The sequence below is a fragment of the Protomyctophum parallelum genome (genome assembly GCF_964188405.1).
Source record: "Protomyctophum parallelum genome assembly, chromosome: 3".
Taxonomy (NCBI): Eukaryota; Metazoa; Chordata; class Actinopteri; order Myctophiformes; family Myctophidae; genus Protomyctophum; species Protomyctophum parallelum.
In genome coordinates, this window is record NC_139698.1 from 33,520,428 (window position 1) to 33,548,392 (window position 27,965).

The following is a 27,965-nucleotide window of genomic DNA, read 5'->3' on the forward strand; positions in this document are numbered from 1 at the left end:
TCATGTGTGATTTTCCAGTGGTTGATGAAGTGAAACCGTAGAGCAGAACACAATACCAGAGTTTAGGTAATCCAAAGGAGCTCTTAATCCCTTCTTCAGTTGGCTGACAGGAGGAGGACAAACAAGTGGTTGTTGTTTTTCCCCTACTGGTTTAGTAGGCGTGCTAACACTTGAGATGGTCTTTATGATGTAATAAAACCAGAAAGCTGGAATGTACCTGCCTTCAAGGATTGGTTATAAAATTACAAAAGAATTAAAGATGTTTAGAGGCGGGGCTCTAATGATGGACCCTTATCCAGTAATGGTTGAGAATCACTGCTCTAACACCACACAAAATGACCATTTTGCACGCAAAGGGTTTTGGTTGGATTGCCATCATACTTACTGAACTAACTAACTACCGGTAACTAATGTCCACTAATGGTCGGCAACCCAAGATGTTGAAAGAGCCATTTTCGACCAAAAATAAAAACAGCCGCAATTCTTTTTTACTCATTATAATGTGGCTTGCCAAGCTTTATTATCTCCCGGGTTGCAACGAAACTAGCAGCAGTGGTGGAGTTTGAAGATCCACTTTTTAAAAGATTGTTTGCTCTCTTCTACTTTCTTCTGCAACAGCACTCTCTCATTCCCAGCTGGGTGGTCAGCTGCAAATTTAGTATGCTTTCCCTGGAAATGTCTTTCAACGTTACTTTTTTTGTTGTTTGATAGGCTTCTCACTGCAGATTAAACATACAGGCAGTCAATCTGCATTGGCTGTGAAGGCAAAAGCCTCTGTCCACGAACTGTTAAATCCTCTGTTTTCGTCGGCTATCTTTCTTTTTCTCCCTGTAGAAGCCGTAGTAGCGTAGCAGGCAGCAGCCTCTCACACCCACCGGTTTGTTTATAATAGACACCTGGCTGGCGCGGCGCTGAGTGTGGCGCATGCTATGACACAAATTAGTTGACATATGTGTTGAAAATTAATATTTATTCTACACATTTTTACAAAATTGGAAAATGTAAGAATGTTTGTCACGTTTGGCCTCCTACAGAAACCAAAAATAAAAATAAACATTATACATTTTCATTGATTGTTTTGTAATGCTACAGGGAGCCACTAGAGCCGTATGTTGCAGACCCTTGCACTAATCCAATACGCCAAAATCTTTGTGTTCCAATGTGACACGTGAGTGTGTAGATTGACTTTTAGAATTTCTCTTTTTGAAAAACGTATTTTAGTCAGTGGTCTATATTGTCATCCGTCATCGGCTCGGGCTCTAGACCAGGGTTATAGGGCTGCTCTCTGTGTGTGTGTGTGTGTGTGTGTGTGTGTGTGTGTGTGTGTGTGTGTGGCACGCGCGCGCGCAAAGCCTGGTTTGTGTGATATTGAGCGACTGGAAAAAGACATGACTGGTAAAGATGAGAGGGGGAAGGAATGAGAACAGGAGAGTACAATAAGAGAAATGCATGAAGCTTTGTTTTCTCTCTGCTTCTGTTGTCCTTCCTTCATGTCTGTCTAATATTCTCTCATTTGCCTGTTTTAAATTTTTTACATTCTCTTCTGGGACAAAAACAATTGTCTGCGTTATGAGAGATGTATTTCAAGTTCTCACAAAATGTAATTGTATTATTTATTCCTTCCTAGATCACAAATACCTTTTCCTTTTTTTCTTTCCCTCAAATTTATAAAGGCTCACAAATATTGCGAAGCCTTACCTCATCATTGCACCTTTATTGCATACATTGAATGTCAAAGTTCTTGTTCTTATAGAAATGCAGTCCACTGAAGACCTCTGAACTTAATGCATCTCTTTAGACATTAGAACTTTTATTAAACGTGAGTTAACCTCAGTTAACCCACGTTTAAGTTCTGTTGAAGTGTATCTTTAAGAGAAACTGGTTCTTCCATTATAAACCACCTTTGCCCTGACGTGTGTGTGTGTGTGTGTGTGTGTGTGTGTCAGCTTGCCTCAAATGACACAGAAGCAGGTAATATCTGAGACTTAATTATGAAGATGGGTTGTATGTATGGTGGCTCTGCTGGTCCCCTGTTTACTTATAAGCAGATACTGTAGCTGAAGCTGGGCGAGGTAGACTGTTCATGAACTGTGCATGAACTTTCTCTGTGTTATAACCTGCCCTTTGACAGAGTCGGAAACGGAGATGCCAACGTGTCATAGCGTGAGTAACTGCCCCTGCGCTGCCCCGTGAACTTACTTCCCCTGTCTTAGCTGTGCCTGCGGTCTCCACTCTGTTTTACTGTCGTGGTCTGTGGTCTATCCCATTCAGTGTCAACCGTCCAATGGCGTGGTCATTGACAAAACTCATTGGAAGAACATGCAGGACAGGGACCTACTAGACTACTAGAGCATTCACAGAATAGTTGAATATTCGACCATCGAAACCAGTATTCGAACCCGTACATCAAAGTCGATAATTTGCTGATATTTGCTGATATTTGTAATATATATTTTTAGCAGTGGCTTTTCTACAGAAGACATACAGCTGTGAGCTCTGACATTGCTGCGGTCTTGCCTTAAGAATGACTGTTGACTGGTTCAACTTCAAACCTTTGTTGTAAGAAGCAGCAGGGCTTTTAGACTCTTAGTCTTGTTTTTTATTATTAGCCTTGATTTGATTATTTATTGGGGTTATTTCATTTGGTGTTTAGTCTCAATTTATCGGTAGCATAAAAAATAACCTTGTAAAGAACCACCCAAACACGTTTTTCACTGAACTATTATACATTCTAGGTGACATTGTTATTGTGGTCATATTGTTTTAAGTCGATATCACTTTATTTTGTGATTTGAGCCAAATACTTTTAGTTTGCATGACTTGGCTACCTGCGCGACACAGAGAGGAAGTATTACACAATCAGACAGAAGGTGCGGGTTTTGCTGCTGGCTGTAAAGCAAACCGCACATTTTATTGTTTGTCTTTTGAAGGGCCTCCCACACCGTCTGCGAACGCCGCGCGTCAAAACAGCCGCCTCCGTTATTTTCAATGAACCTATCGCACACCGGCGGCGTCCGACGCGCGCCGACGCCTCACCTGACGCTCCGAATAAAACCGTTCTATTTTCCAGGCGTCGCCGCGCGGCAACGCCTGTGCCGCGTCACTGCGCACCCGGTGTGTGCTGGGCTTGAGATGGTCATTATAGTTTTAGCACCCCCCCAAAGAGGCATAAGGTTGGTACACACAACAGCTGCTAAAAGGGAAAAACGAGTTCATTATAATATGTGCATGGTGATTTTAAAGTCATCAATTAATTGTCAGGTGATTACAGTAATTCAGGAATACAGTAATACTTTTGGAGCTTTCGTGAGCTGCTAATATTGGTACTGTTCTTATGTGAAATTAACATAGTATTTTTTGTTTAGTTTTTACTGTCTTCAGTTCTTACGTTGGTTTATGGATCTCAATAAATTCACTACCATCAGTACAAGTCTTGACCTTCTTTCGGTGGGTGCCGCTACAAACCTCCTTTCAGTTCATTCTGTTCTCTATGCCCCATTGATTTGACTCACCAGAACGCATTTACATCCCTCAATTAATTAATTATTCACCAGCTCATTTTTACATTTTACCCCCCCTCCCCCTCCTACTCTGCCTCGTCCCTCTGCGTCCTCTCTGTTTATTTTTGTCGTCCATGAATTCATATTTCTGCCTGGGGATTAGACTTGGAGGATTTGTTTGTTCTTATCCTGTCGTTGCCTCTGCTGTTCTCAGAGCGTGACGTGAGTGTGTGGCTCAGAACGCCAATCACATGATCATCATCCAGTCGCACGGGAACGCTGTGTGGTCTGCTTCCAGACCCCGTTTCCTGCAATTACTTTGTGTATGACGGCCTGGAATGCCCACACACAAATGCATGCATAAGCAGACAGAGGCATACACACGCACAGATGTGGCCGAGCCTGGGTCTGTTTTGTTTGTGGGCTTGTGTGTCTTCATTCACGGTTCCTGTCATGTTGTCATCCAGGGTGTATATTAGTCGTGATCTGACAGTTTTCAGACCAGCCATGTCTTGTTGAAGCCAGTTATTTGTATGCCTCGTCCATGGCGACAGCCGTTGTGTTCTAAGGGTGTCTGTACATCCGTACGTCCCATTCTCGTGAAGGTGAGATTAGTGGCATACATATGGCATAAACATCCACCTGGACTCAAGGATGAACTGATTTTACATACATATGGCATAAACATCCACCTGGACTCAAGGATGAACTGATTTTCCTTTGGTGGTAACTGTGAACTCACACAACACCAATGACTTTATGCATGTGCATACCCTCTATAGTTACATTTTGGATACATACATACAATTATTTAGTTACAGTATGGTATGTCAAACAAAAACAAGTGTGTGTGTGTGTGTGTGTGTGTGTGTGTGTGTGTGTGTGTGTGTGTGTGTGTGTGTGTGTGTGTGTGTGTGTGTGTGTGTGTGTGTGTGTGCAACATGTCATCGCTTGAGCAGAAACCTATTAAAACGTATGTTTTTTTTAAATGAATGCCCTACTTTGCCGTTCAACTTAAAGTTGTGACAATATGAGATGCGACACATTGTGAACTTGTTGATCGGCTAGTTTAACTATTGTAGAAAGATTGGTAATGTCTGGGTTTTATGAATATTTACTAATAAAGTAAGAGCTTGTGACTAAATAATAGATCCATTGGAACACGTGGTCTTTTTTCCATTTCCTGAAAATGTAATGTTTTGGACATACTGTACAAGATAATGTACTGTACACAACAATATGAGTCCGTACAGACACGGATGTCAACTGCAACTGGTTAGCGGAGGCATACAACCACAATGCAGTGTTTTAAAAAGAATTGTGTGCTGCAGACATTTCACTGTTGGAACATGAACGGATGTCTGCAGATCTCTTTAGGGGGGATCCGAGTTCCTGTCTCTGGTTCATTTTCACATGTACACCCTGCTATCCTGAGACACGTACAATTCTCTCGCGCACACACATGTGCACATACCCCACACACACACACACTCTTCCTCCTCATGTGAAGTACCAGCTGTTGCATTGTGAAAGTGTGTTTCTCCCTGTTGTCAGATGTAATGCCCGCTGACTACGGTTTATACAGGAGCAGTCCTCCACTCTGAATGGGTGACCCATTTTGGTCCATTTGGGTCCATTTTCACCCCATTTTCCTCTTGTCTCTCCGCGGTACAGAGATGGAGAACCATGTTGACTTGAGAAACAGTTATTATTTGTATGGAGTACCATGGTGTGTTGTACTGTATACCAAATACCACACGGTCAAATTCTCAGAATAAATCGACACTGAGAATGTTAGTGTATGGTAATGGTGTAGGTAGGTGCAGCACACAATACAACTCATCACATTACACTGTGTGACACATGTCTGTTAGTTAGACCATCACGTTTAAACTTGCTCAAATTCGACTGGTCTATTCATGCCTGCTTGTACACGTCTGGTGCTGGTATGTGCCAGCATCTGCACGTGCATGCAAGTGTGTAAATGCCCTGGCATGCACGCACATGTGGAAAACGACATGGAAATGCTCTGTTATCTGGCAATGTGTGTGGGCAGATTGTACGTAACGTTAGCCCTACTGTTGCTACAGCTGCACTGCTGGTGGTAGTGGTCCATAGGGAGTGTATCTAACTCTGACTAATCCCCAACATGACTGACAGAGAGCCCTGGCCTTGCTCTGCCTTGTCTGTAGCCACGGGGGATCGCGGTTGTGAAGTCTGTCCCACTCTGGCCCGGGGGGGATCAGAAGAAAGTGTTGGAAAACCAGATTCAGTTGAACCGAGATGAGGGAAAGTGCATTGGCTCGGTTACTGTGAGAGCAAAGTCCTGTGTGTGTGTGTGTGTGTGTGTGTGTGTGTGTGTGTGGTCTGCTGAGTGCGAGTTCTTAACCCCTGGGCTACAATTAACGGAAAAAACTGAATATTTCTAAAAATACAAACCTCCCGTTCACGGAATTAACGGAATGTCAATCAATGTCAGTTATCTAGGGTTCAACGGAGCAAAGATTAATTATTTTTCGCTAATATCACTAATGTTGGATGTAATTTACCAAAAAACGTCCGAAATCCGCGTGATTGTGCGCTATCGTGCACGCGCGCCGTCTCTATGTGCGTCGCTGTAAAAAATGTGATATTTTGCGATGTTTTGGGGTTGATTTGAGGTTAATTTTCCGGACCAGCCAAGCTAGTGACTAGGGTCAAAATAATACCGGATGTTGTCGATCGTTGAACCGGAAGTGACTTATGAAGATTCGTCTATTTTGGCCAAAATCAGCATAATGGTGCGTTCCCGCCATCTGGTGGCAATTCGAGAGAATACACTAGCAATGAAAAAAAAAAAAAAAACATCTGTTCAAACCACCAGATCTTTCTATTAATGTGAAAATGATGAATTAAAAATATGCCAATTTGTTACCCAAACAAAAAAATTGGGATTGGTAGTCCAAGGGTTAAGATGATTCTCAAATTAAGTAAATTCATTCTAGCCGTAACATCCAGGGAGGCTCATTAAAACACACCGGGACACGGTACAACCCGTTGTGAATCCAGGGTCATAGTCAGAAATGCTGTAGTACAGGATAGCTTCTAGTCTTATGAGAAGTCACTGACTGGCCCATCTGTCGCATAGAAAATGTGACTAATCTTCACAGTTGGGATTTTGTCTACTGCCTGTGTTTTTCTTTTTTTAATCTGGCAGATAAGACACATATTTTTTCAGACAACCCTTGATGCTTTTTATAGTATTAATTTTTTGCCCTCTTCACAGATTTCACTTCCCACCAAATCCTATTAAATTGCAATCTCCGTTTGAAGTGGTCCCATTTGCATGAGGAACTCGGGCTGTTAGCCAGTGGCCAGCCACAGTTCCACAACAATGGAACTGTCAAAGAAGTAGGCTTATGCCTTGTGCTGGTTTCCTATCACTCGTACGTATCCTAGCACTCATCTCATCTAGCACCAAGTGGTATACAGAGCAACTGTGCTTTAGGAATATGTTCCCATTGAGGTGTACCCAAAGAGAACTTTGAAACTAAATTAAGAAAGTAGCAGAGCCAGAACCGAGAGTAAAACTAAAAATGATTCCGAAGTAGCACTGGTCCACCTAATTACTGAGGAAACACTGAGGCTGTGTGACAGGGCTACAGGATATGGATAATAAATAAATAAAACATCACACACTTTGAGTTGTACAAAATGGAAATGAGGAGGAATAGCACTGCGATGTGTCATTCACATTGGTCTTAAAATATTGCTGTTCAACTTCATCATCATCTTCAAGTCCTTGAATATGTTGGAGCAAGTCCTGGTCTAGAACAAATGCCGCCATGTTGACTGACATGACTGGACATTTTACATGTAGGGAAAATATGACTTAATCTTTTTTCTCTCTCTCTCCCCCTTCCGCTCTCATTACTCCATCCTTTCCTATCCCCTCTCCTGCCATCTCCCCTCCATCGTTCTCACTCGTCTATCCTCTCAATCGTTCTGCACTCCCCCACTCTCCACTCGTGCCTCCAAACAGCCTCATAGACCGCATGCTCCAGAGGGACCCCAAGCGACGAGCGTCTCTGGAGGAGATCGAGAGCCATGCGTGGCTCCAGGGGGTGGACCCCTCTCCCGCCACCAAGTACAACACGCCACTCGTCTCCCACAAGAACCTGTCGGACGAGGAGCACAACAGCATTATCCAGCGCATGGTGCTGGGCGACATCGCCGACCGAGAGGCCATCGTGGAGTAAGTTAACTGCTGATGCTGCATTCATGCACGCCACGCAGGCATGCATGCATATAAGCGCACACACACACACACACACGTAAAATACCATCTAGGGTGTGGTTTGCTGCGGTGGTCACAGTGACTTGCATATGAGCTATGCACAGGTATGTGTGCATGTTAACAGCAAGCCTTTCCCTGACACCCAAGGCTGTGATGTTTAATTCAACCTCAATGTTGTGCACACAGATGCTGATTAAGATGTTTCAGTCAAGTATCCACTAAATTCATACATGCACGCACGTGCGCACTCACACACACACACACACACACACACACACACACACACACACACACACACACACATGCACGCGCATCAAACACTTGAATGATGCTGGATGGCGATCAAAGAGGATATAGTGGAGTGTGTATGTGTAGATTTAACTAAACCATTTACATGATATATCTTTGAAAGGCTTGTCCATAGTGTACATGCAGATCTGTACAATTACAGTGATGGCAATCTCCCTCATGCTAAGCCTTTTGAAATCCAGCCAAACTGGTTATCTCTCTCTCTCTCTCTCTCTCTCTCTCTCTCTCTCTCTCTCTCTCTCTCTGCTGACCTGTTATAATCTGTATTACATGCCATAAGAAAGCTGCCAGCAGGCCAGGATACATCTTCAATCATTGACTACATTGTCACATGTATTATAAAAAAACATGACTTTCATTAGCTTAAGAGGCTAAATCAGATTTTTAGAATAGCAGTGATGCGTGGTTACTTGCTAAAGTAGCCGGCAGAGAAGACAAAACTACCAGTCATAGCTACAATGTTTGTTTGTTGACTGGTGACTGGTTAATTTTCCCAGTATATTTGTGACATTAAAAGTAGGGTGTAGCAGATGTAACAAGGTACTGAGTGGTGTGTGGGTCTTTTTAAGTATATAAAAACAGAAAGAATAAAAAAAGGTAACAAATGTGCGTTCTATGCCGGTACATTCATGGCCATACGTAATGACATTATGCAACTTGAGTGTTGTTTGCAGAAATTGCAGTAAAATAATACTGCTAAAATATGCCCGTCTTGTCTTTACAGCAACTGTTCCAATTAGTTTCCTACTCCCCAGCTCTGCGTTGGCTTCCATTCAAAGGAGGATTGCATTTAAAATGCTTCTGATTACATTATTCTGTTCGTTACTGTCGGGGAAGAAACCTCTCATATCTCAAATGTTCAACATATCATCTCTGTAGGGTGGAAACCTCATAACGTACAGCATGTCCAAAACTGTTACTTTAACCAGGATTCAAATTTGAAAGTAGCAGATCTACAAGCTCGAGCTAATTTTGATGCTTTCGTGTGATGCTGTAATATGATGATCACTACATTGGACCCATTTGATTCAATTATTAACAAAGCGTTTTGGGCATCCATCAGCGACAGAATCCTCTGTGTGGTTGCTCTGCACAACCCGGGCACATCCTCCATCAGATCATTGAATTGCTGATCCTATATGAACCCCATTTGGTTCTTTGAGCAAGAATTGAGGTGCATTTGCTGTTCTGGCTCCTTGGGTTATGGAACAGTCTCCCCCTGGGGGTCAAGTCAGCAAACTGTGGAGTGTGTTAAATCACTATTAAGCCCTATTTTCTATCTATCTCATTTTTCAAAAATGTTATGTAGGCTACAGTATTTACCTAACAGTTAAATAATAACTAATAATACCGTATAAAAATACTGTTTATTAAAAAGTGAGCATTTCAACAATCTTAACTCATTCACCAACCACGGCCTACTCGGAAGTGCCTAAAAAATGGCATCTACAAAATTCGGTGAAGCAGCTTTCTGCTTCTACGGACCGACGTCCTGGAATAAACTCCCACTGCACCTTAAACGGTCACCGTCTGTAGACATTTTTAAAACATAGCTTAAGACCTACTTTTTCACCCTAATATTTTAGGCCAATAAAAAAAATACCAAGTTTCCCACCCGTCCACCTCGGCTGCCAGACTATTGTACTGTACTGTACTGGGTGAATGAAATGTACTGTACTGGGTGAATGAAAGCTTTGCATAAAAGCGCTATTTACCAATTGCTATTTTGTTACTATATATCATGATAATATAGACATAACGGTTTAATACAGCGAAGGAAGGAGTTGTATCAATTAGCCGTTTAACACCCCGTCAGCGGGAGAGAATGTGTTGCTTGGATACAGTAGGGATATGCAATTAGTTATTTGTAGGATCGCTCTTCTCCTTGGCATGTTACAGTGCGTTCATCTTCATTGCCGGTCGTTGAATGCCCTGGGTAACTGGATGAATGACCAATGATGAAATCATCTCCATAGGATGGCTGTGGCCTGTGGGCAGGGTTGGGTTTCCAATTCCAAATCATTGTTTAAGCTTGCATGATTGTTGTGACATTATGTTGGTGGAATCTAGACTCAAGAGCATCAGACCCCAAAATGTAGTGGTTAGATAATTAGACAGCTGAGATGTTTTTACACTGCCTTGTCAAGTCAGCAAACTGTGGAGTGTGTTAATGCCTGAAGAAGGCCACAAGGCCGAAACGTTGCTATGACTCTTTACGGAACAAAAACGTTTTTAAACTGCTTTTAAAAATGTCAACTGACTTGGAATTTCTCAGAGGCAAGGGCAGAGCGTTCCACAAGGTAGGGGCAACCACTGCAAAGGCCCTATCACCTTTTGTCTTTAATTTGGTCACTGGGATTTTTAAAAGTTCTTTATCCGAGGACCTGAGGGGTCTCACATTATCCTTTAGGAGTTAAAAGGTCGAGGATGTACAGTGGAGCCAGTCCATGAAGTGCCTTAAAGGTGGGTAGGACAGTGAAATGCAGCTAGAATGGTAGTGTGTGTTTTTAAAGGAATTGTCTTGTCAGGAAGTAGTCGTGACAGTACTCACACATGCACCGTTTGTCACCAGCAAGCTGCCGTTCATACAGAATCGGGCCGGGCCTTTCAGTCATTAATCCGACAACGACAACCTACCTCAAACCCTAACCTAACCATAACCGCAAGCACGGAGCAGAGCAAGTTCGCCAACCTTAATGCATGTTAGCCAACCTTAATCCGGTTGTTGGACCAATGACTGGTTGGAAAAGCGTACGCACCCCAATTTTCAGGCCTGTTGAGTTCATTCTGCATTCAATATGTGCTATCCTTGTGTGTCCTTATAATCATCCCAATGTATTTTGATATGCATTATCCCAATGTTGTGTTATTTCAGAGCCCTCGAGACCAACAAATACAACCACATCACAGCCACATACTACCTGCTAGCAGAGAGGATCTTAAGGGAGAAGCAGGAGGAGGTGGTTCAGACACGCTCCTCCAGCCCTAGTAACATCAAGGCACAATTCAGGTAACACACACACACACAACGGAATGGTCGGACCCCCATATTTCTGGCCACCAACGTCTACTCGCATTTACGATTCTGACCCTATCGGGACGCAACTCGAGCTGGCTGAAGTGAACTTCGCCACGTTCGGCACAGCAACTTTTGTAGCGAGTGTTCTGGTTGCCATTCAAACCATCATCATTTAAGTAGTGCTGCCTGGAATTTAAGAGATTACCTATTCCAATTTTGTTCAGCTTAGTTCAGATGTATTGGCCCAAATTTAATAATAATAGCTTGGATTTATAAAGCGCTTTTCTAAGTACCCAAAGTCACTTTACATAAATAAAATAAAAGTAAACAAGCAAAATGGAAGTTCACCCATCATGTATGACCACAACATAAAAACACCAGAATAATGATAATCAAATAGAGCAATAGAGAATGTAATTGAAGGTGTTTGTTATGATATGGTAAGGTGGGCTGTGTGCATTATGATGTGTAGGCTGTAGGCCAGGGCTTGGCTCAGCAGCAGTTTTGTGAATAATGCTGATATCATTCATTTAAATATGACGACTTTTACCACCGACTGATTTCTGTCAAATGTGCTCTGTTGGTGACTGTGAGTTGGTGACTGTCACGTGCAATAAAGCATGTATGCAGTTGCGCACCTGGTTGGTTCTTAAGCTGAATGGGTAGCGACTAGGTTGTCTATATGGAAGTGTCCCTGAGCAAAACAGTGAACACTTAATCATAACAGTCCCCCCGGGTGCTCATCATAGCCATCTGAGCAGCCATCAGCTGAATGAAGCTGAAACTGAACTTCTACCGTGGTACTAACAAAGGTCTGAAGAGAAGGAAGAAGTCTGCACACAGTTTTGAATGCTGCCAAAGGTATACTTGACGAAGGCCACAGAGGCCTAAACGTGTGTTTTTACCGCTTTGGTTTTTTTTTGGGAAGCATTCAAAATGATGTGCAGACTTCCTCCTTCTCTTCAGTTTATCTCTTTTGTTCGAGCATCCATTGAATTTTCTTGGATGTGCGTGCACCTCCTGACCACTAACAAACGTCTCCCTTAACTCAAGACTGGTTTGGAACTCAAAAGGCATTATTCCCATGACTGTCCTCGCTGTGATCAGTTTTTAGTTTTACTCCCTGTGCCCACCGGGCTCAAGGAAAGAGAGAGAAAGGAGGAAGCAGGGCGGCAGTAAATGGAATCTGGACCTTTTCCTCTGTCTGCATCTTTGACAATATCATTGATCTTAAAAGGCAGAGGCAGAGAGTACAGTGTACACTAGAGTTATAAAAGGAAATAAGAAGAAGAATGAGGAACAAACTAGAAAAAGTGCCCTTCCGGGCACAGGTCTCCACCAGGTTATCCACAGATCCGTGCAGTTAGAGGTAAAAACACTTTTCGGCCAGTTATAGCGCCACCTTGAGGCTAAGTTGAAATTGTTCATGTGGCATTTTGTCCTCGGCCTAGTGGGAATGTGGGTGCACAATTTCACGGAAATCACGCGATGTGTTCATGATTTGCAGCATTTTGTTTGAAACTGAGCACTCCTGTGAACTTTGGAAGCCAATCTTAACCAATCAGGATGGAGTCTGATAAATCTGAAAGACCCGTTTCGTTGAATGGCTCTAGAGAGACTGTGTACCAATTTGCGTGATGTTTGGACAAAATCTGTAGGTGTACTGTGCAAAAACTTGTTTTGCACAAAGCGGCCTCCTGGTGGCGCTATAACAGGCCGTTCTGGAAAGTTTGGGGCAGAGGTTCATGGTTGGCATCCAGGGAGTGTGTGTGCAAAATATGGCATTGAAAAACTTGTTTTGCACAAAGCGGCCTCCTGGTGGCGCTATAACAGGCCGTTCTGGAAAGTTTGGGGCAGAGGTTCATGGTTGGCATCCAGGGAGTGTGTGTGCAAAATATGGCATCGACCGGGTTAACGGTGGCCGAGATTAGCTGTTCACGGACACACGGACACACGGACGGACGGAGTGCAAAACATACTCTCCCCACATGCCTTCGGCCTGGTGGAGACAATAAGGAAGAGAGGAGCACGGCAATCTCCAGCAGTCTGACCTCATGATCTAAAACCTAGTTTTATATCACTCCCCTCCCCCAATGAAGAATGAAATGGAACTAGAAAAAGTGCCCTTCCGGGCACAGGTCTCCACCAGGTTATCCACAGATCCGTGCAGTTAGAGGTAAAAACACTTTTCGGCCAGTTATAGCGCCACCTTGAGGCTGAGTTGAAATTGTTCATGTGGCATTTCGTCCTCGGCCTAGTGGGAATGTGGGTGCACAATTTCACGGAAATCACGCGATGTGTTCATGATTTGCAGCATTTTGTTTGAAACTGAGCACTCCTGTGAACTTTGGAAGCCAATCTTAACCAATCAGGATGGAGTCTGATAAATCTGAAAGACCCGTTTCGTTGAATGGCTCTAGAGAGACTGTGTACCAATTTGCGTGATGTTTGGACAAAATCTGTAGGTGTACTGTGCAAAAACTTGTTTTGCACAAAGCGGCCTCCTGGTGGCGCTATAACAGGCCGTTCTGGAAAGTTTGGGGCAGAGGTTCATGGTTGGCATCCAGGGAGTGTGTGTGCAAAATATGGCATCGACCGGGTTAACGGTGGCCGAGATTAGCTGTTCACGGACACACGGACGGACACACGGACGGACGGACGGACGGACACGCGGACGGACGGAGTGCAAAACATACTCTCCCCACATGCCTTCGGCCTGGTGGAGACAATGAAGAGAGCCAAGAGGGCCCTGGTACATCTCCCTTCAGTGTGGATTACTAACAAAGAGAAAATTAGAGTGGAGTAAAATGTGACCCAGCTCCAAGTAGAAAACACATGCTTGATAGCAGTTTCCAAGTACCTATCCTACAGTAGGGATAGACACATCATGTACAGTACTGTTTCTTGTCCTATTCATCTGGACTTATTTGAGAGTGGATTATTGTGATGGCACCGACATGCTTCTTCTCAACCATAGTATATACAATATATATATATATATATATATATATATACAATAACAGTCTCAGTGTTCATACAATATAGTGTAGAATGATAACAAACATCCATGCATGTTTTGGGGGGAGTGCCGGATAGTGGCTCGATAACTTCCAACTGGATTGCATTTCCCTCACCCTCTGTATCCCTTTACTTTCCTGTCTTTTGACTCTTGTGTCTAAATAAAGCAACAAAAAAAAAGTTCCCCCCATCCATCAATCTGTGTAGGTTTCTGTAAAGGAAAGAGAAAAGGTAGCAGGGAAGACTTGTGATGTTGAACTCCGGTGGAACTCCCTCCACAGAGCTATGTTCAGTAGAGGCATGCAGACAGACTCAACATGTACAATGGGGCTGGGTAATTAACTGAAAATATATCCCAACAGACATTTTGAACCAAAAAACGATTTAATGTTGCCAATGTAGGTTAATCGATTTATTTCTATTTTTATATAATAACACCAAATAATTACCACTTAAGCCCACTAAGCTACAGATCTGCTATATTTTGTTTTAATAGTTAAGTTATCACACAGCCCTAATAAATATACAGCAAGGTAGAGCTGAGAGAAAGAGACTATAGGTGAATGTCCCTCTGCATTGTAGTGTTTGTCAAAGGGAATGAAGGAGAGAGAATCCAACTGAGAACCAGAAGTCAAAATGTAAAATTATTCGTAAATGAGGCAAAAGTTTAACATAATCGTGATATATATTTGAATTCATGTCATATCGCCCAGCCCTAATGTACTGTATTTGTGTGTGTGTGTGTGTGTGTGTGACACTGGTGTGTGTTGAGCTAATGAGGATTTGTTGTGCGGACTGCAGTGTCGCAGAGGGACCAACTCTGTCTCAATGTTTGTTTTCAGCTCTTGTCTGTCAACACAAACCTTCCAGAAGCAGTTTGCTGAGCTGCATAATCAAATTCGCCCACTGGCACAAACAACAAAGACCAACCGATGTTCAAATACCTTACCGCTTTGATGCCTGTTTTTAACACGGCTCATTTCAGAGTCCCCAAAATTCCATAGGCACATCAGTTATGCATACCTGTACATTTATGGCAAGCTCAATTTATATGTGCAGAATAAAAATACAGAATGCAAATAGAGGTACTGTGCCTAGTCTCAAAACAGCCAAGACATTTGTTTTAGAAATAAGTGAGGTAATTTGTGTGTCGGTTCTGCTAACAAATGTTCCATGAAATGACACTCATAAGTGAGAGAGATTATTTATAGAATTCCCAGGACATTCTTCCATCCTGTCGGTGGCTGTTGGACTGTTAGTCAGGTTATTGTGCAAGGAGAAAAAAAGACACAATCTCCCAGCATAAGTTTAGAGAAAATTATAATGGTATTCAGTTGACTAATCTGCTTTGCCAACTCCATTTCTCTTCTTTGAAAATTTGGCAAGTTGGCAGACTGCAGACTTTAATTAGTGCATTGCTCAGTGTCGTTGAATAGAGGTGCTTTTTTGTTGTTGACAATAGCAACACAGACAGTCAGACAGTTGGGTCTTTGTGTATCAGGCTTATCTACCTAAGGGAATGTCTGTCTGTCTGTGCTCCTCACTCGCTGCACCAATGGCTCTGCATTTGCGCCTTTATGGAGGTCTTCTCAGTTTATCAAACTGTGTGCTGTTTATTAGCGCTTAATGCCCGTTGCGTTGCACCATTATCAGTTTCCTATCAAATGTAGTTGCCTTCCATTCCTATCGAATTTTGTTCACTTCGGCCTGTAACTGCACATGTTGTTTACAAATGGAGCAGGAGTCGGAATACGGCTGTGTGTGCAACACAACGTGCGCACGTGTGTGTTTGTCTGCTGACAGGTCGCAAGCACGTGCGTGTGTCACGTGCTAACCGCGATTGCATGATTATTAATGCACAATCTCTTGAACAAGGCGAGTGTGTGTGTGTGTGTGTGTGTGTGTGTGTGTGTGTGTGTGTGTGTGTGTGTGTGTGTGTGTGTGTGTGTGTGTGTGTGTGTGTGTGTGTGTGTGTGTGGCAGTGCTTTGCTTGCTTCGTGGACCACTTGGGGGTCCACGGAACTCCTGCCTCAAAAGGCATACCGGTATATCAATAATAGGCTATGATCCATCTTCGAACGAGTAAGGACTAGTACTAAATAAAGCAGAGCCTGGGTATGACTTGCAATTGAAATGACACCAAATCTATTGGGCAGACACAGTTCCATGACACTCATTTCGTGATCTCTTTAGAAATCATATCAGCATTTATGTTTCACATTTCTACATTAATGTAAAAGACACTCTGGGTCTTCCTGTTTACAGATAGTATTGAGAGTTAAAGGTTTGATTAGTCCGTACGACGGAAATGTGCACAGTAAGAGTTTTCCCAAAGGGACATTTTAGTGTAAATGAAGCTAAGCTCTTCAGCCAAAGTGCAGATAAAAATATATATCAAATATAAAATTTGATTGAATACTATTTTTAAGATTGTATTGACTGTCTCGTCTCTCTGTCCTCTGTGTAGGCAGTCGTGGCCCACCAGAGTGGACATGCACCAGGACATAGAAGACAGCCTGGCAGCCTCTTCCATCTCCCATGGTGGGGGTCCACAGTCCCCGGCCCGCAGCGCTGAGAACCTGCTCAATGGACACCGCTCCAAGGGCCTGATGGAGCTGGGGAGAAGAGAGGAGAGCACCACCACAGACTCTGCAGTACAGCCAGCACAGGTGCTCTTAGGTCACATTCTCACCTAATACTTCGGTAGACTCAATGCGTATGGGCGGAGAATTTGGGATTCTTGCATATTTAATTTGTTGCGGTTTGCCTTCACACAGCTGTCATCCGCAGCAATTGGAAACGCAGCAGGGGGGACCTTTATCAATGTGTTCCATTCATAAACTAGCCTACACAGTGAAATCTATGGTGATAAAATTATACTCATCATAACGTGCATGTGTCGTGCCGTCTGGGACTGGACCCCCCCCCCCTCTCTCTCGCTCTCTCACTATACGCACGCAGCCACACACTGTTCTTTTGGGCATGGAGGCACAGCGCTAAGCGCACTGATATAACAGACAGCAGCGCAAAATGTTTACACGTTTATTGAGATGAAAGTTCTTACTCCCCACTAGTCCCCACACAGTGACAGCACTCCATGTTTACGGCACGCACAGACAGAATATTCTGTAGGTTATAATACTATTACACTGGACTGCAGTGTTTATGTGTTTTCTTAAGCAATTGATTAATGTACTCGTCCTCATTTCGATCAGGGCTTCAGTCTCCTCATTCGACCACGTCTATCCACGGTAACGGGACATCTTTGCGCTGCGTAAAATATGCCTTCTCCGTCTCCAACTGTGTTCAGCTCCTCACCCGCCACATTGTTTGCTTAATTTCCTTTATTTACTGCGGATTGCATTCACACCTGCACCGAATCGTAATCAAGTGCGATTGGAAGCGAAGCGAAACCCCCGTTTTTGCTCGGAGTATAATGCGGTTCTTTGATACGCATTGCGATTCGAATGAGCCTTCACACCTGCCAAACGAAGTGCACTTTCTGAAAATGCGCAGCAGGATTCATTTTAATCGCAGCAAAGCTCTCTGGTATGAATGTGACCTTATTTTGCAATTTGTCTTTTTTTAATCCATTTGTTCAAAATTATTTTACCTTTTTGTTTTAGGGAACGACAACATTTATTTATTTTAAAAAGAACAAATGAAGCAATGATTTGCTGGTTGCTCATGTTTTTTGGCAAATTTGGCTGATCAGCATTTCTCTGGTTCCAGGGAGCCTGTGCCGGTGCCTTGGGCCCTGCTGCTGGCTCTAGTTCTGCACCCCACAGGGGCACCACACCCGCCATTAAAGCCAAGCAGCGAACATGCCTGTTCAGGTGGGCCAAATGTTTCTGCTTTTTTGCTCATTTTTAACTTGATTTAAATTATAAGGTTTTGAGTTTTATGATGTATCCAAGTATGAAGTATCCTCTTGACGTGTCAAGATCTTTAGGTGTCAGTGAATGAATGAATCCGTCATCCATGTTCTGTGTCATCGTTCATCAGGGTGGAGGAGGACGAGGAGGAGGAGGAAGAACAAGACGCGCCTCCGCTGCCCACGCAGGTGGTCCTACGGCGTAAGCCCCCGTCCATCACCAACCGGCTAACCTCCAGGAAGAGCGCCCCCGTGCTGAACCAGATCTACGAGGAGGAGGGAGAGTCGGATGACGACTTCGACATGGACGAGGGTCTGCCGCCCAAACTCAGCCGCCTCAAGATGAACATGACGGCAGCCGGCGCCGGCAGCTCCACCTCCGGAGCCGGGTCGGCGTCGTCTCCCGGCTCCACGCAGAAGCGCTACCACCGGCGCAAGAGCCAGGGCCGCGGCTCGTCCTGCTCCAGCTCGGAGACGAGTGACGACGACTCCGAGAGCCACCGCCGGCGCCTGGACAAAGACTCCGGCTTCAGCTACAGCTGGAACCGACGGGACAGCAGCGAGGGGCCCCCAGGGAGCTCGGGGGGCAACGGGGGCGGCAGCAGCTCGGGGCAGGGGAAGCCTCCCGGAGAGGGAGGAGGCTCCTCCGGACCCGACAGAGGGAGTCCTCCCGGGGGAGGGGGAAGTGAGGGAGGTGGGGGAGGAGGAGAAGGGGGAGGGGGTAATAAAGGACAAGGTAGCCCCTCCAGCTGTTGTAACAGTAGTAGCACTACTAACCCGTCCGTCAGCTCTTCGTCGCGGTCATCGCGGACGGCGGCCCGCAGCACTGAGCTAGTGGAGAGGCTGAAGCTGATGAGCCTGTGCCTCAGCTCTCAGCTCCAGCAGCACCGGGCCGGCCGGGGCAGTCGGGGAGGAGGCGGTGGTGGGGGGAGGTTCATCATAGACCCTCGGAGCCTTTCCGGGGGGAGCGTGAAAATCCAGGAGAAATCCACTTGGAAGATGACGTGCCTGGGCTCCAACGGTAGCCTGGACACCATCACCCTCCCCACCACCGCTGCCACTCTGCCCCGCACGCACGCCACCACGCACCACCACCACCATCACCACCCGCCGCACCGCAAGGCCGCAGGCTCCCCAGGCCTGCTGGGTGGGCGTGGCAGCGGCGGCAGGGACAATGACAACCTTACACGTTTGAAGAACGGCGTGCTCCAGCTACCTCTGTGTGAGAAGACCATCTCTGTCAACATCCAGCATGGCGGAGGACCCAGGGATGGACTGCTCTGTACCTCGGCTCCGGCCAGCTGCTGCCAGGTCATATGAAGCCAGCCACACTCCTCTGGACCATTGGTTTGAATCTACACCTTCTCTCCCTCTAATGCCCCCCCCCCTCCTCTTTTTGTTTTCTCCACATCCATTTGGATCAATCTCTGTCCAATACTGTGGTTAAGTGAGGTTCCTGTGGGGTTCCCCACTGTATTTAGGGCTGTCACGATTGTCACGATCATGACATTTTAGTTGACGATTAATTGTTGCGCAAATAATTATGTGATTAACCTTTCATTTCATTTTTGGCATTGAACATTGGAACATAAAGTTTAAATCAAAATTGCTTTTCTGTTACGATTAATAACTTAAATATACAAAGACATGGTACCAATAATCCAAATAAATTATGTACTAGGGCCAAAACCGGTCATGCATTTAATAATTAGATACTTGGTCCAAAAATGGTCCAAAATAGCTAAAATACCCAATGTATTAGCTCACATTGTGCCGCATTGTGAGCTAGTAGATTGCCTATATATTTTTGTAGGTGAATTTATACAGATGAATTCAAAAGATTCTGACGATTATGCAAATAAATCTGTGATTATCTCACAGAATTGCAATCAGGTGATTATGTCATAATTGTGACAGGCCTAACTGTAATTAGCCACTTTTCACCCGATTCCTTCCACTTGGCCATAGCAGCTACCTTACCTCACGACAACTGCCTTGTGTTGCCTAAACACTCCAACACCACATTGCTCCGTTTCACAATTTGTTTTTGCATTTTCAAGATTTACCCAGTTGGCTCCTAGTGTATTTAATGAAATGTGTGTGTGAGGCGCATGCTGCAAGAGGTTCTTTTGGGTTAAATGTTTGCGTGTGTTTTAGCGTTCCATTTCTGTTTCACCCTTGACCCCTCCCCTCGTGGCATTTAGACTAGGCTAAATGCTTTAACTGAATTTATAGGTCGATGTTGCTATTGACGACGAATGAAAGAGAACATGTGCGGACTTTGACTTTTTTGGAAATGCAGTTCGTAAAAGAGGACAAGGACACAGTGTTTTGGTAGTGATACATAGCAGCTAAAAGGGCAAACGCTTAAACTGAGCTATTAGAAATGTAACTGAGGTAGACGCTGACTAGCAGAGGAATGTGCATGGAGTGAAACGTGGAGGAATGCTAGTTCTACCAATCTTGATACATTGAGACACTCCTGACAAAACATTTATTTTCTCCCATGCTCATTTCAGTCTGTGACTTTTGGTTCCTGTCTAGTGTCTACCTAGCAGGTGAAAGCTTGGAGAAATCAGACAAAGATTGCATAAGATAAAGTGGAGGCGTTCACATAAATGTCTGAAGACAGCTTTTATCAATCCAATCTTGTCAGATATCTGGTTACGACAAGGAAGGAAAAGAGGAAAGGTTGAATCTTTCACAGTGGTGACAAAGAGTGAGACAATGAGCCTGTGATGTCTTAAACCCAGCAAACAACCAACATCAAAGTCTTGATGAAGATAATAATGCTTCTATAAGAGTTTTCACCCTTTTTATTTTTAAGTTTTCACCTTTCTTATTTTAATTTTTTAAGTCAATGACTTGTGAGAGTCTGGACAGCGTTTTTATTTAATCGCATTCAGACAATCATTTTTTTATTTTATACATTTTTACTTAACTCATGAATACAATTGCAGGCCCCTGTAATAATATACTTATTACTTATTACTATAACAAAATTCTTGAATAAGTACTGCTTTGTCACAATAATGTTGCAAAAGCAAAGGCAAATGTAATTCATTAGCATTTATTTTAAAGTTAACAATACTGTTTTGGATTAAAAACAAAGGCACATGAAAATAAAAATGTTACTGCTGATATTTCTTTTATATATAGATTGGATAATAAGTTGTTTTACATCTAATATAGGCTATCGTAAAGTTCCATTGTTTAATGAAACTTTGCCATATTTAACTTTTTCACATCTTGTGTTTCCCCTCACATTTGCTCACACACTTTGTTTTTATTTTTTGTCTAAGCTGTAGGTTAATTCCAAAACCAAAAAGTCATGATGACTCTAAAAATGTGTCATGCTTACATCTAGGACCCTATGGACTTGAAAATAACAATATAATAAATTTTAATAATGATTATCTACCTGGTGGGGAGCCTGTTAAGAGTTTATTTTAATTTAAATTCCATTTCCACACACACTCAAATAAAGTCTGATAATCTTTTCTTTTCAGTTAATGTATTGACATGACGTTCTATCCAGACTTTGAGGCTGGCTTGTTTTTACAAGGTGTTTGTTGAGTATGTATGTATATATGTTGAAAACAAAAGTTTATTTTTTAACTGGGGACTTTTGAATGATCTGCTGTTTGAATTAAAAATACTGTGTTGACGTGTGGGTCCTTTAGTCTGAGGTCAAGCCAGTGCTTTCATCGAGTCTTTTATGATTTAGACCATATGCGTGCAACTGCATATGAATCTGTGTGTGTTCCATTTGACCCCCCTTCTGTTATGACTCAGTGATTTACTAAGAACGGTAGGCTATTGACTTTCTAGCTTTAAAGAACCTGGCCTAAAAACAAATGAGCGAGAATAGAATAGGTACACGGCAAAATCTTCAGGGCACATTTAACTGATTGTAAAATGTAAACCGTATTGGTTAATTTATACACAGTTAAATACTTAGGATTTTGCTGTGGCAGCGGTATGGTGTGGGGAATGGGGATACACTTTTAAGGGCATTGGCAATAAGCTATACAGTATGTTGCAGCTATCTGTACATAAACTTTTTGTTTTATTTTTCTATTTCATACCTGTGCAGCCTTATAATGGCTACATTGGACTGAAAGAGAAAAAAAGAGAAAGCTATCTTTTAAAGATTTTATTTTATTATTTCTCCCTTGTCTTTGATTTTACTTTTTAAAAACTAAAATGTGTGTGTGTGTGTGTATATAGACTTGTAAATATGGTGCTCTTTCTCTGTATCTAGAACAGCGGAGTGAACCTTTTGGTGCATAGCTGTACAGTAATATAGCCTTATTAGTAATATGGTTGTCTCTGAGATAAAAAATAAAACTGTGTGAGAAAAACGACATGAATTTATTCATAACGTCAAGTCTCTTGACTGCTGTCTTACTCAACTGTATCCAGGTGAATGACAAGTGCATGTGTTTCAGTGTCTGACATTATCGCTCCATTGACACTGAGATGGGAGATGAGAAAGAATCACCTACTGAAACAATGTTACTGGACCAAAACCGTGTACTGGCTTGAAATGGGGGAGGAAGATGTCGAGAAAAGAAACAAAAGATGAGTTTGAAATGACAGAATTATTCAGTGTATTATTCTGTAGTTGATTCCTGTTGTCAGACGTTAACATTATAGCTATGGTGATATCCCAATAAAATGTTGTGGAAAACTGTCTGATAATTTTGTCTTCTGAGTTTTTCTTGTCTTGGTTTACTAATAACACTGACTTTCAGTGGAAAGTTTGGGTAGCACAAGTCTATAATGCGTTATAAACAGTGGTGGTACTTTCAATTACCATCACAATACAATTTCAAGGTATTTGTACTAAATGTGAGTATATCACATTTTCAATACTTTTACTTCTGTACTCCATTTCAGAGGCAAATATTGTACTTTTACTCCACTACAATTATTTGACAACTCTAGTTATGTGTAGATTGATTATTATTACAAAACATACATTAACCACTTCAGCACTATACACATTTCGGCCATTTGAAAATAGCCGATCTACACGCTCACAATGCATGGCGATGCAACACATTGTGAACTTGTAAATCTTTCGTAAATTTTCAAATGATCATTATTCAGTTGAAAACTTTAAATGAGACATTCTACACGAGTACTTTTACTTTTGGTACTTTAAGTAAAGTTTGATGGAAATACTTACATCTTACAATACATTTTCAATTCCTGACTTTTAGCTCTACATTGCACTATTGATGCTTTTACTTAAGTAGAAAATGTGAGTACTTTTTCCACCACTAGTTATAAACATAGTTACAAATCTACAATCTGCTTATAACACCATATTATACTTATAGTTATAAGCACTCATTCATAAATAAAATAGTCTATGCTTTATGACAATCATAACGTTATTAACCATTTTCTGGATCTGGACAGATGGTTGAAGACTGATAAATTGAGATGAGTGATTTCAACTGAATGAACTGAACTCTGCCTGTTGAGACAGGGTCGGCCAGCCATCCACAGTACAGTAGCTACTTTAAATATATGTCCAAGTCCACAGAACGTGTTGAAATGTAGTCAGTTGTGATTGACGAGCTACCCAACACCAGAGATGTTATACTCTATGCTCTGCACACTGAACTCTCGAATCGGTTCCACTCAAATTACCGGCAAGCTTCCAGACTGAAGGCTGGAGTACATCATACAATATATTCACATTTGAATCTTTCTATGAACTTCAACTCAACTGTCTCTTACAAATTTGTTTGGTTTCCAATCCCAAGTTAATGCATACCTTTTGAATTGGTAAAATAAGAAATACATAAGATACAGTAGGTGGCATATCTAATAACTATTTTTGGCTTGGATATTGAGTGGGCAGATTCTACAGGACAGGAGTGTTCCAACAGATCTGAGAGCAGTCTTGAGAAGAGCTCACCCTGCCGACAACTTGTACATCCTTGCTGCCTGGATGCACAGAGTATCAGATCGGGAGAAGCTTAGTCAGGCTAGCTTTTGACAACATGCTATTGCTATTTGTAGTACAGCTGGACTACATTCACACACTAATGCAAGGTGGTGACAACCTGCTCATCAGGGGCAGTTAAGGGTTCGGTGTCCTGCTTGTGGACACTTCATCAGTTTGCCAGGGGGAGACGGTGAACTGTGTGTGAACCTTCTAATTCCCAGATTATTATTCTGCCTTCTGGTGCTATTGTCAGTGGCTCACTGTGCATCCATTGAGGTGCAACAAACAAGTAAAGTTTGTTTTCATGCGGAAATCTGTGTTAAGGTATTGGGGGGCCTAACAAAGGTGTGCAGATGGTTGGATAAATTTCACCTGGATATGGATAAGAGCACTAGAGCCCTGTAACAAGAAGATGTTCTGGTATCCATATGAGACAGAATAATCAGAAACATTTCATCATCTTGAAGATATATTTATTACAGTCGAGGGATGCATTCAGTCTGCATCCCCCAGTTTCATAATGCGTCATAACAGTTCCAATACACTCGGTAGCATTGCAAACAAAAGAGGGTGGTCTGTGTGTAGTGAGGTGGGGTGGGGGGGAACTGTAGGCAACGTGTTTAAAGGCACAACGGAGTGTTCTAAGATTGCATGGTCTAAAGTCCTTAAACACAGTCATGTTTCCCATTGCACACATTCAAATCATTAACTCATTCATCAGGGGACGGATTACCTTGTATCATAAATACAATGACATTTATCATCAGATAAGTCTTAGTCAGAGAATACTATTTATGTAATGAAAACATAAACATAAAATGCCAAAACATGTCAATTTGTTCGCTTGTCCGGTTTCGTCATGTTGTGACGAACCAGACAAGATTGTTCGGCACAACAAGGACCTCAAGGACCTGTTTAATACTGGCCTTAGGGTGCCGAATGATACCAGAACACCTAATGCTGGATTTAGTCGTACCAAAAACAAGCTCACAATGCGTTGTGAGCTTGTAGATCAGCTATTGTCGCCTGTTATTGAGATATACTTAATTAATAATGCATCTGTTGTACTAGTACTGGATGAGATCCTATTGCAATTACCTCCTACTTCATTATGCAGGTAGGTATTGTATACCTAAAAAGTGCTGTGTACCTTCTATTCTACCCTATGCATAATCCCTCACATTCATTATTGATGAAACCCAACCCCAAAAGTGACTTCAGTGGTTATGTAAATAACATGCATAAACCATGTTGCCAAACAGTGTGGAATATCAGGTCAATATTTGTTAGCCCCAACTTTTTTTTGTGTGCCGTAACAACTGCACTGCTATATTGCTTCTCCAAACCCTTCACCAATACCTTTTAAATAAAAAAATATACAGCACACCAACCTCCAACTAAACCAGCTTACAGTACATTTGGCTTATAAACCATCTAAACGTATTTGTATTCTTGAAACAGTAAGGGCAATACCATAGTATTGTGGTTTTATTGCTACCATTTGAGGTGTTCATTGTCAGTTGATATTTGTACACTGCAAAAAATAGCATGTTCTAGTAAAAACTCAGCCACAGCAAACACCCGACACCTATTTGACAAGGCCAAGACTGACTCTTAAGCCTTGTTTAACAGCTGTTCTCCTTTATAAATATATGCATGAATACGCCTGAACAAAGCCGTAAACAACGGTTTGAACTGGTCTGCAGTGCTTCTCAGTGGTCAGACAGTCCGTGTCTGTAGGGTTGTCCTCTCCTCTTGTCCTCACTGGACAGCCTTGCTGAGCTCTGTGGCCTCGAGCATTTTCTGAAAAACATGGAAAAACAACAGCAGAAGAATGAGGCTCGGCTTTGCTATGAAAAGGTGCAGTGTCATAGCTGAGGAAGTTTGACGGCTGTGGGCAGTAATGAGGTACAGTAATGCACTGTATATTTCATGCTCCTTTGGTAAACTTGGTCATCAGCCACTGATAATAGGCTGTAAAATATAGCACAGGTCGTTAAAGGAGAATTCCATACTAGAAGGCTTTCTTACCTTTATTTGTAGGGCTTATAGTAGGGGAAATAGCCAATAATGCACTTTTGCACAAAATAACACCTGGACCTCTTTGGTGGGGACGTAACAACTAAAGGGTAAGAAAGCCTTCTAGTATGGAATTCTCCTTTAAGGAGGGAATCATATGCTGAAATGACAACTGCATTCCTTTCATAGAATCAATAAAGGTCTATCTCTATCCATAAAGACACCTCTAAGGGCAGCCGAAAGAAAGTGGCACAAAACAAAGCTACCAGATGACCTTTCCCACTTTCACTCACTCCTCTCTGCCTTCGCCCACTCACTAACCACTGCTAAAACCTCTTTCTACCACAGACACCAAAATCTAATCTAACCCAAGGAAGCTCTTCTCCACTTTCTCCTCCCTCCTTAAACCCCCTCCCCCAACTCAACCTTCATCCCTCACTGCTGATGTTTTTGTCAACTACTTAGAGAAGAAGGTTGATGATATCAGCAGCTCCTTTCCTCCCCTCCCACATAAAGTGGCATCTGACTCAACCAACACTAACCCAAACATACCATGCATGGCCTCCTTCTCTTCTCTTTCCCCAGACGAGGTTCTACAACTAGTAACATCCTCTAGACCTACCACTTGTCCTCTTGACCCTGTCCCGTCTCCAATCTTCCAGACCATCGCACCTGATCTGCTCCCCTTCATCACCTCCATCATCAACACCTCAGTAACCTCAGGCTGCATCCCATCTGCCCTCAAGTCAGCCAGAGTAACACCACTCCTCAAGAAACCAACCCTTGACCCCTCAGATGTCAAGAACTACAGACCGGTATCACTCCTTTCATTTATTTCTAAAACCATTGAACGTGTTGTCTCCAACCAGCTCTCTCTCCATCTCTCACAGAACAATCTGCTGGATCCCAACCAGTCCGGATTCAAGAAGGCCCACTCCACAGAAACTGCCCTGCTGGCAGTCACAGAAGCACTACATGCTGCCCAAGCTGCTTCCCACTCTGCAGTACTGATTCTCCTAGACCTATCGGCAGCATTTGACACAGTGAACCACCAGCTGCTCCTAGACACCCTAGCGGATCTAGGCATCGGTGGAACGGCACTAAAGTGGTTCTCCTCCTACCTCACCGACCGGACCTACCAGGTTTCCTGGAAAGGTCTGTTATCATCCCCCCGAACCCTCCAAACTGGGGTCCCACAGGGATCTGTACTTGGTCCTCTCCTTTTCTCACTGTACACTAAATCCCTTGGCACTATCATCTCTGCTCACAATATATCCTATCACTGCTACGCCGATGACACACAACTGTTTCTATCCTTCCCCCCCTCTGCCACTCAGGTGGAAGAGCGCATCACTGCATGCCTGGCTGACATCTCACAGTGGATGTCCTCCAATCACCTCAAGCTGAACCCAGACAAGACTGAGCTTCTCTTCTTCCCAGCTAAGTCCTGCCCTATGCGGGAGCTAACTATCTCCGTAGACAACGCCCTGGTAACGTCTGTCCAAACAGCCAGGAACCTTGGTGTTGTCCTGGACAGTCAGCTCTCGTTCAAAGCTCACATCACAGCTGTCACTCGATCCTGTAGGTTCACACTCTATAATATACGACGAATTAGACCGTTCCTCACCCAGGAATCAGCCCAGCTCCTAATCCAGACAACAGTCTTGTCAAAACTCGACTATTGTAACTCCCTCCTTACTGGCCTACCAGCATGTGCACTTAAGCCTCTCCAGCTGATCCAAAATGCCGCAGCTCGCTTGGTCTTCAACCAGCCAAAATTCTCACATGTCTCCCCCCTGCTCCGCTCCCTCCACTGGCTCCCGGTCGCTGCCCGCACAGAATACAAAACTCTGATGCTCGCATTCAAGGCAACCAAAGCCAAAGGTATGGCTCCCCCATATCTTGCAAGTATGATTGAACCCTACAAACCCTCCTGCGCACTCAGATCAGCCAACGCAGGGAAGCTGGAAGTACCCTCACTAAAA

The 27,965-nt window shown here is 43.2% G+C and overlaps 2 protein-coding genes across 6 annotated transcripts in view; one reads left to right on the forward strand and one right to left on the reverse strand.

Annotated features, from left to right (window-relative positions):
* The window catches only part of snrka (SNF related kinase a), a 51,163-nt gene extending 30,251 nt beyond the window's left edge, over positions 1–20,912 (forward strand). Inside the window, exons 4-8 of the mRNA XM_083762279.1 lie at positions 7,522–7,734; positions 10,961–11,095; positions 16,590–16,791; positions 17,855–17,958; positions 18,128–20,912. Of these exons, the coding sequence (XP_083618405.1) occupies positions 7,522–7,734; positions 10,961–11,095; positions 16,590–16,791; positions 17,855–17,958; positions 18,128–19,316 (1,843 nt within the window). The 3' untranslated portion in view covers positions 19,317–20,912. The remainder of the gene's footprint in view (positions 1–7,521; positions 7,735–10,960; positions 11,096–16,589; positions 16,792–17,854; positions 17,959–18,127) is intronic.
* Positions 20,913–24,412: 3,500 nt separating this feature from the next.
* The window catches only part of ano10a (anoctamin 10a), a 35,496-nt gene continuing 31,943 nt past the window's right edge, over positions 24,413–27,965 (reverse strand). For all 5 annotated transcript variants that reach the window (XM_083760582.1, XM_083760583.1, XM_083760579.1 and 2 more), the window contains one exon: positions 24,413–25,764. In XM_083760582.1, coding sequence (XP_083616708.1) covers positions 25,674–25,764 — 91 coding nt within the window. In that variant the 3' untranslated portion in view covers positions 24,413–25,673. The remainder of the gene's footprint in view (positions 25,765–27,965) is intronic.